Genomic DNA, 18,763 nt, shown 5'->3' on the forward strand with positions numbered 1-18,763 from the left:
ACATTCCTGTTTGCAAATATGCATAAAAATATTAATAGTATATTATGTGGCAAGCACGTAAAGTAGTACTTTTTAGGTGAGGATGTAATTTTCAGTACGAGCTGTCGTTAGTGCGACGTAGGTGAGACGAAGACGAGCCGAAAGCGAGCCAAGTCGAACCGAAGTCGCACAGACAGCGAGTATTGAAATCATCCGAACCTAAAAATTACTACGTGCGAGCCAGATACGCTATTTTTTTCGCCATTGTTATGAAAAAAAGAAACAATTTTAAAGAAATATATATATATACTAGAGGGGCTACGCCCCCCTGCGCGCTTCGCGCGCCAACCCCCCTATTTTTGGCGGGAAATACAGAGAGAGATGAGGGAAGGGGGAAGGACTTGCGGCTATATTCAGACCCTTGAAACGAACATAACCTCAAAATTTAGGTCATTTTTTATGGAGGAGGTGAAATGAGAGGAGGGAGGGGGACTTGCGGCTATATTCAGAGCCTTGAAACGAACATAACCTCAAAATTAGGTCATTTCTGGCGGGGGAGGGGACTTGCGGCTATATTCAGAGTCTTGAAACGAACATAACCTCAAAATTTAGGTCATTTTTGACGGAGAAGGGGAAATGAGAGGAGGGAGGCGGACTTGCGGCTAAATTCAGAGCCTTGAAACGAACATAACCTCGAAATTTAGGAGGGGGGACTTCCCCCTCCTAGGTCAAGAATTCTTGAAACAGCGGCGGCGGAGGCGGCGGCGGCGATATCTTTTTGTAATATAGGAAGATATATATATATATATATATATATATATATATATATACTATATATTATGTATTATATATTATAAATATATTATATATATATATATATATATATATATATATATATATATATATATATATATGAAATAGTATATAAAATAAAAGCAAAATAAAAATTATGCAAAAATTAACAACTGCCTAAAAAAGACTTTATAGGGCAGTTTACTGCCTAAAAAAGACTTTATATGGCAGTTTTCTGCACAAAAAAGACACTTTTTTATGTCAATGGCGAAAAAAAAATCTTATTATTGCATACATTACTTTCTCAAATGCAGGTGCTGCAGTGCGTGTGCAATGAATGGGTTGCATATTTTTTTTATATTTCATGTAATAAATTTATAAAAATGTATGAATGGACGTATTTTAAGGGTACAAACACATGGAGAGAAATAGATGGTACGGGGTACTATCTAGATAGTATCAGGTATTTGATCTTACATATACCGACAGCTATTTAGATTCTATCAGTTACAATCCAGATTGTACGGAGTAACATCTTGATTGTAGTAGGTAACATAACCATATTTTTTGTAACATCTTTGATGGTACCGGATAATATCTACTTTTAACCATCTTAAGGGTAAGTCCCAGTAAAGTAGCACCATCTATATCGAAACAAAAATTTCATTAAATTATCCACAGCATTTACCTGAAAACAAGACAATAAAATGCTTTTTCCTTTAGTTTAATTGATTATTGTCAAGAAATACACCAGCTAAAACTTTTTTTAGTTAAAATAATGAAAAAAAATTAATGACGATAAATTAAATATGAACATATTTTTTTACGAAAACTTTTTAAATATTTCCTCGGAAATAACAAAAAAGAATGCAATTTTCATTTGGAGAATTAATAAATACTAAAAAATACACCAGCTGAGATTCACCAATCACAAAATAGCATGTTATTGTCTTGTTTTCAAGTAAATACTGTGGCGAATTTTACGAAATTTTAATTTCGATATAGATGGTGCTGCTTTACTAGGACCTACCCTTAAGATCATAAGATCTTTCGTACAAAGAACTCACATGAGTTCGTACGTATTAACTCTCGTAACATGTCTATTTTTCTCCGTGCAGTTATCCAAAACTACACTGAAAGAAATTTTTCGTAATTACTGCCATAATTCTTGCTGTTTCTGTCATATCGTATAACTGAATTAACATGGCACTGTTACTGCTATACAGTTTGGGTAATCCAACCAAACGAATAGTACTTCCAAAGAGCAAGATGTCTGAATCAGACTTCACATGGCTAATATAACCTAACTTACCTGCCAATTTGACAGACTGTATAACGAATTCAACCAGAAATCTCAACCATAAGTTTATGGCTGAAATTTTGATAGCATTTCTTTCCGTGTAGTTACATTTTTCAACACCAGGTGGAACGTCTACGAATGTCAAATCCCAATAGGAAACTAACTTATTCAGATTTTTTAATAACTTATTTTGAGATTATTTTTGAAGAAAAAATTGTGATTATAAAAATTTAATAGATAGAACAATTAAAATTCCTTATTTTATGTGTTATGATTAAAGATACATTAAACAAAAAATATAAGAAGTGAAAGTAATGAGCTAATAAATTAAATAAATTTCAAGATGAAAATACTTTTTTTATTCCTTATTATGATAATTTATCTAGACGATTAAATTCAATGATTGGAGGTTATAATTTTCATACAATTTTTAGAATACATTACAAGTTTTAAAAGCCATTTAAATATAGGCAAAAATAAATTAAATAACTTAGAGAAAGGAAAATTTTGTTTATAAATTTAACAGTAATAAATATGAATTCTTTACTTATGTTGGAGATATTAAATAATTAATTTTCTTTTAACAATATCAGGATTTTCTAGAAGAAAATCCATTTTTTATTTCAAAAATTTATATTCAGAGTTTTGAGAATTCTGAGTTAACTGATCCTTGTAAGACCATTCTCCACTGAAAATTCCCATATAGGCACCCATATGGGAAACCACATGGGTCCCTATATAGGAAGCCGTATGGTTTCCTATACAAAATCGTATACGTAATTGGAACAGGAATTTGAATAGGAAATTAAGTCGGAATTATCATATGAATCCACATCCACACAGGAATGTACATTTCTATTTCAATTCCTATAATATGAATTTTTTTTTTCAAGTCTAAGATATATATCTTTCAATAGTAGAGGTTCCTGATAGACTACAGGGATGAAAAAAATGTATTGCGCAGCCGAAAAAGTTGAAGAAAACTACTGCGCATGATATTCAGATATAATGTGCATTCATATGATAATTCCTACTTAATTTCCTATTCAAATTCCTGTTCCAATTACGTATACGATTTTGTATAGGAAACCATATGGCTTCCTATATAGGAGCCTATGTGGGGATTTTCAGTAGGGTTGCGAGTTGTCACTTCTTATCATAATTATAGTAATGATGACCGTAATTATAATCTTATTTATTTTTTATCTGCAGACTAATCAAATTGAAGTAATTAATTCTTCTGCGCGGGAAAAGAATGAAGATTTCAGTATATCTAGTTTCTTGAAAACAGTTCTTCCATCATCTGAAGGACCAATGGATGCTGGTGACATACCTGGTTTAGGTGATGCTTTGGATTCAAGTCAAGGGGATATGTTGCATGGAGATTACAATATTAGCCACATTCCTGGAACACCGATAAATAAAAGGTTAACAAACAACCTCTCCAATCACCATATACTTCATAGCACACCATTAGCGATGAGACCTTTAAGTGGAGAGTCTCATACATCTTCACCTTATTCGAGTCAAAATAGCCAGAATAATATTTTAACATTTGATGGCAACGTCAATTCAGCAAATCCGCTACCCCCACCACCATTACCACCACCAATTTTTCTTGATGATGAAAATTGTTACAATAAATTGCCTTCCAAGTTCCCAACGTGGACTTCTACTAATGAAATTTCAAAAGAACCGGCTAATTGGGACGAAAAAGGTATGTTGGATGTTGAATATGATATATCATTGCTTTAGAATAATTTCACCCCATTTGTTCGCATTCACAATTATTTTTTTATCTGCCTACCAACAAGAAGACTCCCAGACGTGGTGCTTTTAAAAAGAATAATACTTCGCTGAAATGTAGTTCATGACCCATCTATAATTCGAGGCGCATGATTTTTCCCAAAAATTAAAAAGTTCGAAATTTTAATTGATCGAATTACTTTAAGTAGATATTTTATTTGGTCGAAATTCTAAAAGAACGACAGTTATGAAAGTCGACATTTTATTTGATCGAAATTCTAAATGATCGATATTTAAAGTGGTCGAAATTTTATTAGTTAGATATTTTGTTTGGTAAATATTTTAAATGAACGACATTTAAAGTGGTCGATATTTTATTTGTTCGATATTCTAAATGATAGAAATTTAGAAGCATCGAATTTTATACCCGACGAAATTTAATTTGGTCGATATTTTAAAAGCTCGACATTTTTTTTAGCTATATGAGTTTCCTCTCTATGTTGTTATTATTATTTACATCAATAATTTCGAATTTCCCGCAAAATTTCAATGTACTTAACCGACAAACTACATAGAAAGAAAACTCGTGTAGCTAAAAAGTGTCGAGCTTTTAAAATATCGACCAAATTAAATTTCGATGCATATAAAATTCGATGCTTCTAAATTTCTATCATTTAGAATATCGAACAAATAAAATATCGACCACTTTAAATGTCGTTCATTTAAAATATTTACCAAACAAAATATCTAACTAATAAAATTTCGAACACTTTAAATGTCGATCATTTAGAATTTCGACCAAATAAAATATCATCTAAATAAAATGGCGACCACTTTAAATATCGACCATTTAGATTTTCGATCAAATAAAATATCGACTAAATAAAATGTCGACCTTCATAAATGTCGGTTATTTAGAATTTCGACCGATTAAAAAATCGACTGAATAAAATGTCGACCTTCATAAATGTCTATCATTTAGAATTTCGATAAAATAAAATTTTGACTATATAAAATATGGGTCACTTTAAATATCGACCAAATAAAATGTTGACCATTTTAAATATCGATCATTTAGAATTTCGTTCAAATAAAATATCGACTTAATGTAATTCGATCAATTAAATTTTCGACCTTTTTAATTTTTGGGAAAAATCATGCGCCTCTACAATTATGACAAAGTTGTTCGATTCGCATCTCAAGTGTCTTCAAGCAAAAAGTGTTTGAAATTTTCCATATGGTGTTAAATATTCAAAAAATTCAATTCTTTATAACCTAGTATATTGTGAAAAGTAAAAGTCTGCAAGAAAATTTTACCCAAGTATTAATTTTAAAAATACCACGTTTGGAAGCCCCTTGTAAAAGAAAACTTGTTTAATTACTGTCACAATTCAAGCTAACTGTTAGACAATCAATTCTACCTCTTTGTAGTTCGTAAATTGTGTAGTTTAAATATTAAAAATGTTACATTAAGGGCTCATAAATATTCCCCACATTAAACCTGTCGGTTCATCGAAAAATTTCTATTTAACTAAATTTTGATTGGATAGAATTTTTATTTAAGACCATGTGGGAAACTACCACGTGAGTCCCTAATTCCCTTGCTATGCTAAATGTATTTTGCAAAAACCAAATTATATCTAAAATGTATAAAGATTTTGAGTTAAAATTTTTGGGTTGATAGAGAACCCGACGGTGGGTGTAAATGAAGTTGAACCCAAACACAAGCTTGCGTATAAATTTTTTTTCCTGATTTCTTCTTAGGATGTTTATTAATAATTTTGAACCCAAACAGAAAAAAATCTCTTAGGCAATTTTTTTTTTAAAAGAAACTCATTTTTTCGACATTTTGAAACTATTAATACACCTATTTTTTTAGAAAATAATTAATAGTAAGGTTATTATAAGTTTAAATCATTTAAATTAACATAAATAAAAGATCCGTATGTGCTAAATTCTTTGCAACAATTAAACCCATTAAAAAAACCTGAAAAACGGTGAGAAATATGTTAAAAAGGTTGGTTTTCTTAAATTACTCCCTTCCATTTCATTTTAACCCGTTAAAGACCTTTACAAAAATTAAAGCTTATAAAATTTTTGGTACTAACAAGTTACAGTCATTGCAGTTTTTGGTACCAATATGTTTCAACAAGTCCGTTTGTGAAATTTAATTTTTATTTATAATTAAATTTTTTATGCACTGTTTCACAGCTAAAAACAGTATGAATCCTACATGGCAAGATGGAGGAGGAGAAGAAGAGGAAGATGAAAAAGAGAAAAATGTTTGGAGAGATACTAATAATAGAGGCTGGAATATGCATGCTGATAATGTTTGGACGAGCAATGTCAGAGATAATGATATTCTAATGGAAACCCCAGAATCGCCGCCTATATATGAGAAAGCTGGATTTAGAGATCCTGTTGAATATAATGACCCTCAGTCACAAGAGCCTCTTCTCAGTAGTGTCGGAGACGTTGATCACAGGTGAATAAAATATTTTCAAATTTTAAGTTGTATAAAAATAATATTTCCTTCCTCAGTGAAATTTATTAAAATTGAATTATTTTTTGTGAAGAGTCATACCTCTTCCAATGCTAGGTAAACAATTACCTTATCGACTTATAAAAGGAGATGTAGATCATCGAAATCTTATCAGTTTGACTGGCAGTCCAGCTAATCAAAGTACTACCAATGATTCTTCGCCTACTTCTCATTCCCACAACACTTTGTGGTCAAGTACTGATCAAGATTATAGGTAAGTTTAAAAATATTTTTAAATTGGATCTTAGATTTAGTACGATACGTATCCAAAGGGCCCATATTTTAAGCACACATACGATTACAAGTAATTAAAAAAACACACCAATGGGATAATTAAGGGGTCAAAAACCCTTCTCTAGATAAATCAGAGGATTTGGGGAATTTCCCCCCTCTCTAAAAAGAAATTGGCTCAAAAGAATTTCCATGGTATTTGCTTTTTTATTTTGATATTAAATTCTCTTATATTTAAATGGTTAGAAATTTGAAACAGTTGGAATAAAAAAAATATCGTTTTCATAAACGTATTTAGAAATATTTATAATATATCTTTCAGGTTAGACTGGTGACTAACTGACAGCAAACAGTTTGACACTGCTACTAGCACCACAGTTCTGCGATTCTGTGTACCTTTCAACATTCTGTAAAGTGACCCATGACGGCCATAACAATTTCTTAGTGAATCACAGTAGAATATGCATAATTTCATTATATGCAAAAAATCCGATCTGAGTTCACTGTAAGAAATTCTTATTGAAAACTCATACGACCCACGCTGTAAATAAAGTTACAATCGATCAACGTGTAATTTTTGCTGTCTGATTATAAAATTCTCGTCTTATATGAAATTTCAACATAAAGCTATACTGACATATATAAAAATTAATAATTGCATTAAATTTTACTGGAAATGTGTAAAAAAAATTTTCAAAACATTTCGCATGAACATAAAGTGCGGCACATATTATGAAACTAAAAGTAAGGAAATAACGCATTTTTATCTAGCGTAAAACTTATATACTGAAAGAAAGATATTTTAGATTTAAAATCAACTAAATTTCAATTAATTTTTGTATAATAAGTGAAAAATTTACAAAATATAAAGAACAACTTTTAGGTTATGTATAGTCTGTTAACTTTCCGGTTTGTAAATTTGCAACTTGTTGCCAGTATTTTTACTGCGTCCGACGTAGTAAAATTACACTGGCATTTTTTGTATGTATTATAAAGTTAACAATATTTGTTACTTAATTCAAAAAAAGCACTTGTTTTCACGAAGGTCGAAGGGGAAAGAGAGTAAAATTACCATTACCATGAAATTCGAGAACTTTTGGAAAGCGTCGAAAGTTTCAAGTCGTCGCGGAATTTTTACACATTTTGTGTAATAAACTAAAATAAAAATGTTGAATTTTCAATACTGCCGATAAATTTAAACATTTAAATCAATTACACATTCATTGAAAATTCACATGTTGATCAATTATAACTTTTTGTACAGCGTTGCTCCTGTGAAAATTACACATTTACGGTAATCTTAATGAAAATCTGATAACATTAAATGGACTGAGCAATTAAAATCCCTTAGGGGACGTAGGAGCAAAATGGGATAGCTAAGGTTTGAAGTTTAATTAAACTAACATTATTATATCACTATTTTATTATTTATTGGAATAATAATCTTTAAGAACCAGTCTTCAATTATACAGTCTTAATGTGAACATTTGTTACATAATTCTATATAAAATTCATAAAATTTAAAAAAAGTCACATATCTCCATTTTGTCTTCCCTGGGGGCAAAAATGGGATACCCTAAGAAGCAAGCTGGAGTTTACAAAAAAATCAACTTATTATTGCTTGCAATCTTCAAAAGTGAATTTTGCATCTTCACCTTTTTTTCCAAAATGATTTGAGGGACAGAAAATATTTTTGCTGCTAAGTTGAAACCCATTTTTCATGCTCTCTTCTGACCAATTTTCTGTACTTGTCTTTATTTTATAATATTTTTACCCTTCTACAAGAAAAATGAAACATTTATTCAAAACTAATTTACTCTTGTACTTACAATAATATGTTTTTAATTGTATGATAAAATAAATTCCATATCCCATTTTGCCCCCTCATGCGAAATGACACTAAAAAGTATGATTCAACAAACAATTAAACAAATGTTTACCTGCTAGAGTAGTCACTGACACTTATGAAAAACCAAAAATGTTATATAAAATGCTGTTATTTACAAAATAAACACGTTCTGAACAAAATGGATAAGTTAGAAGAAAATCACCAAAAACAGTTTTTTCCATAAAACAACGTGGTAAAAAGAAAAAACGTGGTATAATCGTTCAATGTTTTTACCACTTGAAAACTGTCATATTGGTTCCACATTATGTGCAATACGACCATTACACTGTGTTACAAAAAAATATGACTTCAAAAACTTCCTATCGGATCTAGTAGAGTTTGTAGAGCATAAAAAAATGAAAAGAATGGTGTATATTTAATTGCTTATACACCCTCAAAATTTAATTATAGAGACGAAATACCATTTTTTTGTGAAAAAATTCTTGTAACTTTCTTATTTTTTGCCCGATTTCAAATTTTTTAAAAAACTATTAAGCTGAAAAACAGATCTTTGCAACTGTATAAAGGATTTTTGTTGTATCTTCTTAATTGATCACGGTAAAGACCAAATACTTTCAAAAATTTCAATTTTTTATTGATTTTTCTACTTTTTGATTAATTTGTAACTGTTATCTGATGAGATATAGCTTCTTTCCTTTCACACATTGAAAGTGTAGTCAATTCTGCTTCAAATGACCCCTAATCAGTTAGAATTCGTTAAAATTTGTCTAAGTTAGCAGACTTTTAATTTTATAGTCACATTAGGTTTCATGCGTGATTTATATTTTTTATTAATTTTCATAAAATTTAATTAGTTAGTGTATACTAAAAATTAAAGAGTACAAAGCATTTACGCTAAACATCTACTAAATTTTATGAAAATTAGAAAAAACTATAAATCACACATGAAACTTAATGTGTCTATAAAATTAAAAGTGTTATAACTTAGACAAATTTTAACGAATTCTACCCAATTATGGGTCATTTCCCAGGCAGAAAAGTCGGAGGTTTACCGATGTCTACGACCGGTGTGTCACCGGTCCGGTCGTAAAGTCGGATATATATTGTAGTCCGCTTTTAAACCACCAACGTATTTATGCCGGCAGTAACATTAGTACCGGCTCGACGTCGGCCCGGTACCGACATCAGAGTCTGCAGTTTTAGCTTCTAAGTATTTTTGCCGGCAGCAATATTAGTACCGGCCCGACCCCGGCCCGGTACCGACATTGTAGTCCGCTTTTACACCACCAACGTATTTATGCCGGCAGTAACATTAGTACCGGCTTGGCGTCAGCCCGGTACCGACATCAGTGTCCGCTTTTACACCACCAAAGTATTTATTTGAAAGAAAGAAAATTACTTGTCTGATACGTCTTGAAACAAAAGTAAGAAACTTTCTTTTATGATTCGTAAGTATATGATATAAGTATATATAAAATTATTTGTATTCCGTTTAATAAAGTTTGAAATTACCCGCAGTTATAGTTGATAAGCTCACTTTGCAGTTACTTTTCACAAGCAGGTTTAGGTTAGTGGTTGTGGCATCGACTTTGCAGCCTCAGGGTCCGGAGTTCAATTCCTTGTGTTTTCAAATTTTAATTAATTGTTTATGGTGTTTTTAATTATAACTCTGTTTCAGCATTCTATATACTGATATTAATTAAGAAATAATAATGATTAAATTAATTAAATTAATAATAATACACATATGTACATAATGTAATAAACAGATACCATGACAGCATTACGCCAGCAAAAAAGTGTTATAATCTTTTTATTTTTTTTTGTTTAACTGGCCCGGTACCACACCGGTTGTTTATTACTACCAGCCCGGAACTAATAAGCGATTGGGTCGGTTATTAATCGAGTTATCATTGTTGACTGGGCCGGCTACGAGCCGGTGTGAATGCAGGACTTCCGCCGGTACCGGCAAGTCCGCCTTCGCCACCGGCCCAGTACCAAACCGGTCGTCGATTTCTGCCTGGGTTAAAGCAGAATTGACTACACTTTCGATGTGTAAAACAAAAGAAGGTATATCTCATCAGAAAACAGTTACAAATCGATCAAAAAAATTGAAAAAACCGCTGCCAAGTTGAACTTTTTGTGTTCATAAAATGAACACTTTGCTTTCCCATAGAGACTTTTAGTGATCAATTTATGGTAACTTATTTGGTATGATTATAATTTTAAGAAGGTGTTAAATTTTATTTTTGGGTATTTGCAGAGATAGATTTTTAACATCAATAACTTCATAATATTTCACAATAAAAGGTTCAATAATAGGTCAATTGATATGCTTTTAAATATTCTCTAAGTTGTTCATAATGATTGTATACATAAATATTTTTTAATAAATAAGGCAAAAAAGGCAGGTTTTTCAAAAATTTTCAATTTCAAAATGTCAATAACTCTGGATAAAATAACAGTAGGATATTCGTTAATAGGCCAAAAGGTGCGTCTTGAAAAACTCTACAAAACGAGAAATAAATAACTATTGGTCTCAATACATTTTTTTAAGTTATGGGTAGAAAACGATTTTCTTTAATTTTTAAAAATTCATTAACTTTGGATAGAATATCAGTAGAATGTTCGCCAATGGCTCAAAAGATGCGTCTTAAAAAATTCTACAAAATTAAAGAAAAATATTCATAGGTGTCTTAACATTTTTTTTGTTATGGGCAAAAAACTATTTTCTTTAATTTTTAAAAATTCAATAACTTTGGATAGAATATCAGTAGAATGTTCGCCAATGGCTCAAAAGATGCGTCTTAAAAAAATTCTACAAAATTAAAGAAAAATATTCATAGGTGTCTTAACATTTTTTTTGTTATGGGCAAAAAACTATTTTCTTTAATTTTTAAAAATTCAATAACTTTGGATAGAATATCAGTAGAATGTTCGCCAATGGCTCAAAAGATGCGTCTTAAAAAAATTCTACAAAATTAAAGAAAAATATTCATAGGTGTCTTAACATTTTTTTTAAGTTATGGGCAAAAAAAGATTTTTCAAAAATTTTTAAATGCAAAAAAATAATAGTTAATCTTTATTAATATTGCTCAAACTACTCTCATTATTTGTCCGCCAGTGAGACCTACAATTTAAAAAAAATTTATCCCTTTAGCTCTTATAGTATTCGAGATATTTAAGAAAATGTAGTACATATATAGACACACACACAACGACATTTTTTAAAAATGTGATTTTTGGATTCCTGAGGTCGAAAAACATAAAGATACATCAAAAAATCAAGTTCGAAAAATTTCGGTATTACAATGCTTCCTCCATGAGGAAGCAACAATAAAAAATCGAAATTTTTGGAAGTATTTAGTCTTATCGTCATCAATTAAGAAGATACAACAAAAATAATTTATACAGTTGCAAAGATCTGTTTTTCAACTTAAAAATTAAAAAATGAATTTGAAATCGGGCAAAAAATAAGAAAGTTACAAGGATTTTTCACAAAAAATGGTATTTCGTCTCTACACGGAGAGAAGGGCGTAGTAGATTCTACTACCATGGTAGTCCAATCTACTAAACAGAATCGTTAGTTTTGGACTGACTAAACTGGTAGTGGGATTTACTAAACGGGCGTTTTGTCAATACGACAAGGTGGCAGAAAGTAACTTCAACTACACAGAAAGTTGAACGGACTAACCTGTCTAGAGTAAAATTAATACTGTATATGTATATGATTTTAAGGAATAAATTTAAAATTAAAATATCAATTTATGCATTTAATAGCAATAATTTCAATAATAGTAGATAATAAATATAAAATTTTTATAGTAAAACAAAAAATTGTTTCAATAGTTTGTTCATATATTTTTAAGAGGTTATGTTGAGTTTTTCTTTAATCGCTATATTATAAACATTAGAAATCATATTTTTGGAAATGAAATATTGAAAATTGCATTGTTTTTTGGAAGACTAAATGTTTATCAATAACAAGAGAAAATAAATTTTATTATATATTTAATAATATATCCATTTATTTATTTTTATCATATAGTTAATTTTATAATATAGTTTAAAAATTTTAAAAAAATTTAACCTTAAAATTTATATAAATAAAATTGAAATATATACTCCATTTTATGATCATAACTATACATTAACATTAATCAATTAATAATTAAATTATAATTATATTTTGAATTTTATAAACTAATTATAATGAAGAGTAATTGTAAAACTTGTAAAAGTATTAATTTTTTTATTTAATAAGACAATTGTTTTAATATTTTTAAAATAAATATAACAAAATGTATTATAAAAATGTGTTTATTAAAAATAGAAACAATGTATAATAAATATTTTTAAACAATAATTTTAAAAACGCATTTTAACTCTTCACTCAAAATTTTCCAAAAATTATATGTATACATATAACTGAATCAAAGTGCATATCTGAGTGAAATTACATTTCGTCCATCAGAGAGAACGCTATGTATGACAATTTGTTGCGACACAATATCATTGATTAAACAACATGTTAATTCATTGGACAGAGACACTTCATACGAATGTAATCCTTCATTAAAAGATTGTACCACTGCCTTCTCACAAAGCAAAAGGACATCTCGCGTTTCATTAATTACAATATTTAAAATTTTGCCGAAAACAAGAAAACCGTTGGGGTTTACATAAAGAATTATAAAAGAGCCAGTTTTATACTTTGTCCCATTCACGTTTACCCAAGAAACATCTAAACACGGTCCAAAAAAGTTGTTAGGGATAGAATTAGAAACTTCATCAAAGCGATCTAATAGCAAAATAGAATTTAGGCTGAAACTAACTCCAAATTCAAATTTAGGATTAAGCCCTTCATTAGCAAGAAAGCGATGACACAATCCTAATTGCTCTTTGACAGCAATTGTGTGTTCCGGATTCTTTCTTGACGTTGTACTAGATATCATCGTTTTTAATTCCCTGTGCTTTGATTCGTATCTTAGAAGGCTGAGATTCGATAAAGGGCCAGACATTTTTAAAATCAAAGAAAAATGTTTCATCGTATGAAACTTAGGTTTCAAAGTGTCTTTAAAAAGTTTAATGTACAAAGCATGATGCTGATGAACAAGAGAATCCAAAAGAGACAGTGTCTCAGTTTTAAATGACTTGGCAAAACAAATGTCCAATATTTGCCTCAATAATGAAAAAAATTGCCAGATTTCTTCATTCTCATCAATGCCACCTTTGATTATATCGCTTACAAGTATTGGAAATATTAAAATAAATGTTCTCATTTCACTGGCAGACATATGCAAGTGTTTGTTTTTTACTTCGTCTTGTTTTATAAGTGGCGGCCTGTTACTGAAACCATTTTTTTCATAATTAAATGATTTCAGTTTTTCGTTCAAATCGTCGAGACTTAAAGATTTATTTACAATAATTAACGTGTACAAAATATGTTGCATGTCGTACTTACAAACACCTTCAAGTAAGTCATGAGCTATATCCGCGAAAAAGTTGTTAACAATGTGAAATAGAAAGACTAGATTCCAAATTGTGTTTTCTTTTACTCCCGTTTTTTTTATTGTCAAAACCGTCAGATTCATATTGTTCAGGAGTTCTTAACATTTTCTCTCGAATGTGAAGATTTTGTCGGTTTTCGGCTTTACTCATTTTGCAGATCATACAGTAATGAGTTGCATTAGCTCCTTCCATAAATCCACTTGCACTATTTAGAGCCTCATGGTCCCCTAATAATAATCCTAATGCAAAGTAAACTGTTATTTTTTTCCCGTTTAAATTTGCTGGAACTCCATTATGCGAAAGAAAATTTAATTCGTCTGTAACTATACCAAATATTGCATCGTTTCCTTCAGGATTTGTCTTCCTATGATTGCAATTGAATAACACAGTTGTAAATATATTTTCAACTCTTGCACGAAATTCTGGTGGAAGACACGGTATCGAAAAATAAACTGCGCCTATTTTGTTGACCCCAGCATGAGAGCCAAGAGGATTGTTGATCTCGAAATCATCGTAATAGACGAATAACGGTAAAACAAATTTGTCACCAAATTTTTTTAATTTTTCTTGCCACAACTCACACTGAACGAAGTTTGAATATATTCCTTTTTCTTTTTCCGCTTCAAGATATTTTAAATATTCGTCAATTTTCTCGAGAACACCTGGCATAGATATAAATTCTTTCAAAACTTCTCTCATGGGAATAAATTTCGCTGTAACAGTTGTTCTGTCTTGGATAATTCTGCCTTCATGTAGAATATTATCTAAACGATCACCAACAACATAATCGCGAGGTTTGATGTACTTCTGCGTATTTTCGATAACTCGCAACCTGCGATATTCTGTCGACAACGTAGTTTGGAAAGGTTTCATTACAGCATCTTTAATTTTATTCAATTGATCTTCTTGTGTGTTTAAATGTGGCTTAATGGTTGTCAATATATTTTCAATTAATCCACTAACATCTTCAACTGCATGCTGGACATGATCACGACTGAGCCTAGGGTTGGAGTAAAGTTTAGAAGTGTAATTCACAGCCAGCGATTCCACTAGGTTCTCAATCTCTGAAATAGCTGCGTTTGTAAGTGGAGCATTCGATTTTCTTTCAATACTTCCATCTTTTAATGACACTGCTTCGGAAAAATGTGTATCGACTGCATTTGAAGGTCCTGCAATTGATAAATTTACGTTGCTTTCGGCGATATCCTGTGCAAAAATTACCGATTTATGTACAGTTATGAGGTGCTTACGGAATTCTTTCCAGCCTTTAAAAATTCGATAGCAATCATCCTCTTGTAAACAAATCATTATAATCTTTGTGAAAAAGTTTTAAATGCAACTTCAAAGAATCGACAGAATGTTTGTCTATTTCACAAATAGTACAACGAGGCATTTTTAAATTTTAATAAATGTATTAAATTTAGAGTACAAATAAATACTTTACACGCACATTTGTTAGACTTAACTAATATAAAATATATTTTTTTCGCATTAATAAACTATTACCTTTAATATTTAAGTGAATACGTTAAACTTTGCAAACTGTACAAGCCATTTTCTAAAAATCAACGAATTTTAACTTCAATAGTTAAAGAACTCCTTTAAGTAGGCTTCAATTCAAATTCAAATCAAATTGTTGTAATAGTCGTTCGACAGTGTTGCATGAAGAATCCCAGACAGTAATCAAATCGTAGATTACTCTTTGGAATAATAGCCAAACAGAAATACTCTGTTGTGGGTAAGTGGCATGGAGAGCATGAATGCACTTAAATGTTTTGTCTACAGCGTGTAGAGGAGAAGATACTCGAAACTGAATTCCATCCACATATCTGTAGCTATCAGTTATGTTTTCAATGTCGGATCCTACGATGATTGCCACTGGTGAAAGGTGCAGTTTATTTTGCACGGCCCGGTTGATTAATCTGTCGATGTGCAATTGGCAGGAATCTATAGTCTATATGAGATAAATACAATACTTTAATAATACTCTAATTTAAAAATATAATTTAAAAAATTAACTTTATTCACCTTGACATGGAGAAGAAACCCCTCTTTTATTTCCTCGGCATTTGCCACCCAAGTCTTACAAACCCGCTTGGATTTTTGAATGGCTGTAACTAAATTACAAAATTCGAGAAGAATAGCTGCGTCACTGAGATCTGTAAGAAATTTAAAGTTAAAATTAATATTAATATTATTTATTTCCCTAAATAAATAAATAAGTCAAAAAAAAGGAAAAAAGCAAAATCACCATTTGATTTTTTCGACAATTCAATCACTTTCCCTTTGAAAGACGGCCATTTTTCGAAGAGTTTGTTTTCACAATCAGGATATTTAGTTACAAAATCATCCTCCAACTAAAAATAAATAATGATAATTTAAAAAAATTTTTTTATAAAAAAATATTTCAAATTATACCCTACCAAATAATGATGTCCTCCTGGCTGTCTCAGAAAAGGGTATTTCATAAAATAACTATTCAGCACACAAATCCCGGACCTTCTGATCAAAGTGTTGCATTCAATTTGCTCGTTCATCAATTTTTGGTGTCTACATATGGCAGTATCTTTCCACTTTTGTTTGAGATTATCGGTAATTTCAATCTGACCCTCTAGCCAAAGAAGAAGTGCTGCCGCAGATTCAGGCACATCTAAGTAAAGAAGAAATATTTTTATAAATGACACAAAATAATTACGATATAAGAATTATATATAAATTGCAATTACTTGATGCAGCTGGTGATTCATTTCTTTTCCTCTTGGTACGCACACCATCCTTTCTTAAAACTTTACAGTGATTATGGTATTTCCACCACAATTTTCCCTGTGCGCTGTTTTTTTTCACGACTTTATGGTTCACTCTGACTGAAGAATATGGTATGTAGTATATACTCTGAAAAATGTAAACGAGAGGTTTTAATTTTGTTTGTATAATATAATCAAGCAGGTGTATATATTAGTAGAATTATCTATGTCAATTTATGATTTTTACCTGCTTTTCATTAGGAAAAATTTTTTCTATATCTCCGGCCAGCTTCAAAAGTCTACTTGTAGAAATCCTAAACACATTCAAATCGAAACATATCTTTTTGGAACATTATAAATAATAAAATGAAACTTGAACAAAAAAAAAAGTTATCGTTTTTTATTCATACGAAACCTTCTAATTAAAAAAAAAAGAAAAAATTACTCAGAGCTTGACGATTTTAATTCATTTTCAATTATTAATTCCGTTAATAATTTTTGATGAGTGACATCCAAAAATCGTTCCGCCGCTGGTTTATTTTGGCCAGGCTTGCCAAAATAATTAACCCTTATTCGTTCTCCCCTTTGACACTTCAAATATTCTTCGACAATATTCTGAAAATTAGAAAAGAATCAAAATAATTAAAATAAAACTTCATCAAATGCAATTAATTATTATAAATTCTATTTATTACTTACATCCTCATTTTCAAGAAACTCAGTAGCCCCTGCATTTCCCTCAGGTTGTTGAAATTCCTGAGAATTTGCTTCGTCTTCTCCTGGAAATTGGCTTCCAATTGGGAAATGAACAACTACCTAATAAATGAAAACAATGTTTTTGAGCAAAACACTAATTTAATTACACATAACCTATTTGTTGAATGATATTTCTGGATTTTTCACATACTTCTTGATTATTCTTGAATTCCTCAATTTTATTTAGTAATTTTATTCGGTCACCTACAGGAGGAACTAAAGGCCCCAACGTTTCGAACGTCAACAAATTGAGAGCAAATGCATCAATTTTGTTTTCTGAAATAACACAAAATACGAAACAAATATTTTAAAAATTACAAATAATACATTTTTAATTTAATGCATTTAATTTAATTAAAATAATGCAAGCCAATTTTGAGGTTAGGTAATCAGTTCGACATTAATCTTATTTACATTGCATTCACTTATCGTTAAACATTGTTACAAAGTTGTCAAACGTATTTAATTCAAAAATATAAATTAATTAAAAAAGTTTTTTTTCTAAAATTTTACATAAAAACATCAAACAAATGTAAAAGATTAAACTTACTAATGCATTTGCAGTTTAAAGTCCTAGAATGTGATGAGTTTGGCCCTTGTGCATTATACACGATTTACATACTGCGAAGCACTTAGAGTACCTAGAAACTTACCTTCAAACGCATGAGCGTATTGTGAAAATCCCCAATTGTTTAATAATTCGGCAATGTTCATTTTCACAATTAAAAACCAGAACGTTTCACTTTTAAACTAGTATTGACACTGTTCCGCCGCCATCTTTAAATATTGACGTACTGCGCAATGTGTAGTTACTTTTACTAAACAGCCAGTTTCTCCAACTACGCTGTTTAGTAAAATCAACAGAACGGAACTATACAATGTTTCGTAAATGCTACTTTATATCTAGTCGTTGTTACTAAATTTTCGCTGACTAAACGCGTAAAGTAGAATATACTACAACTCTTCTCTCCGTGTATAATTAAATTTTGAGGGTGTATAAGCAATTAAATATACACCATTCTTTTCAGTTTTTTATGCTCTACAAACTCTACTAGGTTTGATAAGAAGTTTTTGAAGTCATATTTTTTTTTATCACAGTGTTATTGGTCCATTAATGTGTGAATTAAGGAAACTGTCCCGTTTTGCCCCTACGTTCCCTAGTGAAATTTTACACAGTCACATGACAACTCAGACCGGATTTTTTACAGTGAATTGTCATGTGAATGTGTAAAATTTCACCAGGAACCAGGTACTGGCAATAAGTAATAAGTAACACTTTGTGGAATGTAGGTCCTCAATTATTTTTAAATAAA

General features: G+C 30.4%; 1 protein-coding gene and 1 long non-coding RNA gene across 2 annotated transcripts in view; one reads left to right on the forward strand and one right to left on the reverse strand.

Moving 5' to 3' along the window:
- LOC127283872 (uncharacterized) overlaps positions 1 to 18,763 on the forward strand; it is a 45,412-nt gene that overhangs the window by 15,725 nt on the left and 10,924 nt on the right. Inside the window, exons 5-7 of the mRNA XM_051308984.1 lie at positions 3,284 to 3,788; positions 6,029 to 6,302; positions 6,394 to 6,573. Coding sequence (XP_051164941.1) covers positions 3,284 to 3,788; positions 6,029 to 6,302; positions 6,394 to 6,573 — 959 coding nt within the window. The remainder of the gene's footprint in view (positions 1 to 3,283; positions 3,789 to 6,028; positions 6,303 to 6,393; positions 6,574 to 18,763) is intronic.
- On the reverse strand, positions 15,695 to 18,478 carry LOC127283873 (uncharacterized). The gene is made up of 5 exons (XR_007843399.1): positions 17,394 to 18,478; positions 16,677 to 17,309; positions 16,202 to 16,600; positions 15,979 to 16,109; positions 15,695 to 15,904 (listed from the first exon to the last, which is right to left on the reverse strand). It is a non-coding gene; the product is annotated as an uncharacterized LOC127283873 (long non-coding RNA).

This window comes from Leptopilina boulardi, unplaced genomic scaffold (genome assembly GCF_019393585.1).
Source record: "Leptopilina boulardi isolate dan_hultmark-lab unplaced genomic scaffold, ZJU_Lbou_2.1 LbouV2_314, whole genome shotgun sequence".
Lineage (NCBI taxonomy): Eukaryota > Metazoa > Arthropoda > Insecta > Hymenoptera > Figitidae > Leptopilina > Leptopilina boulardi.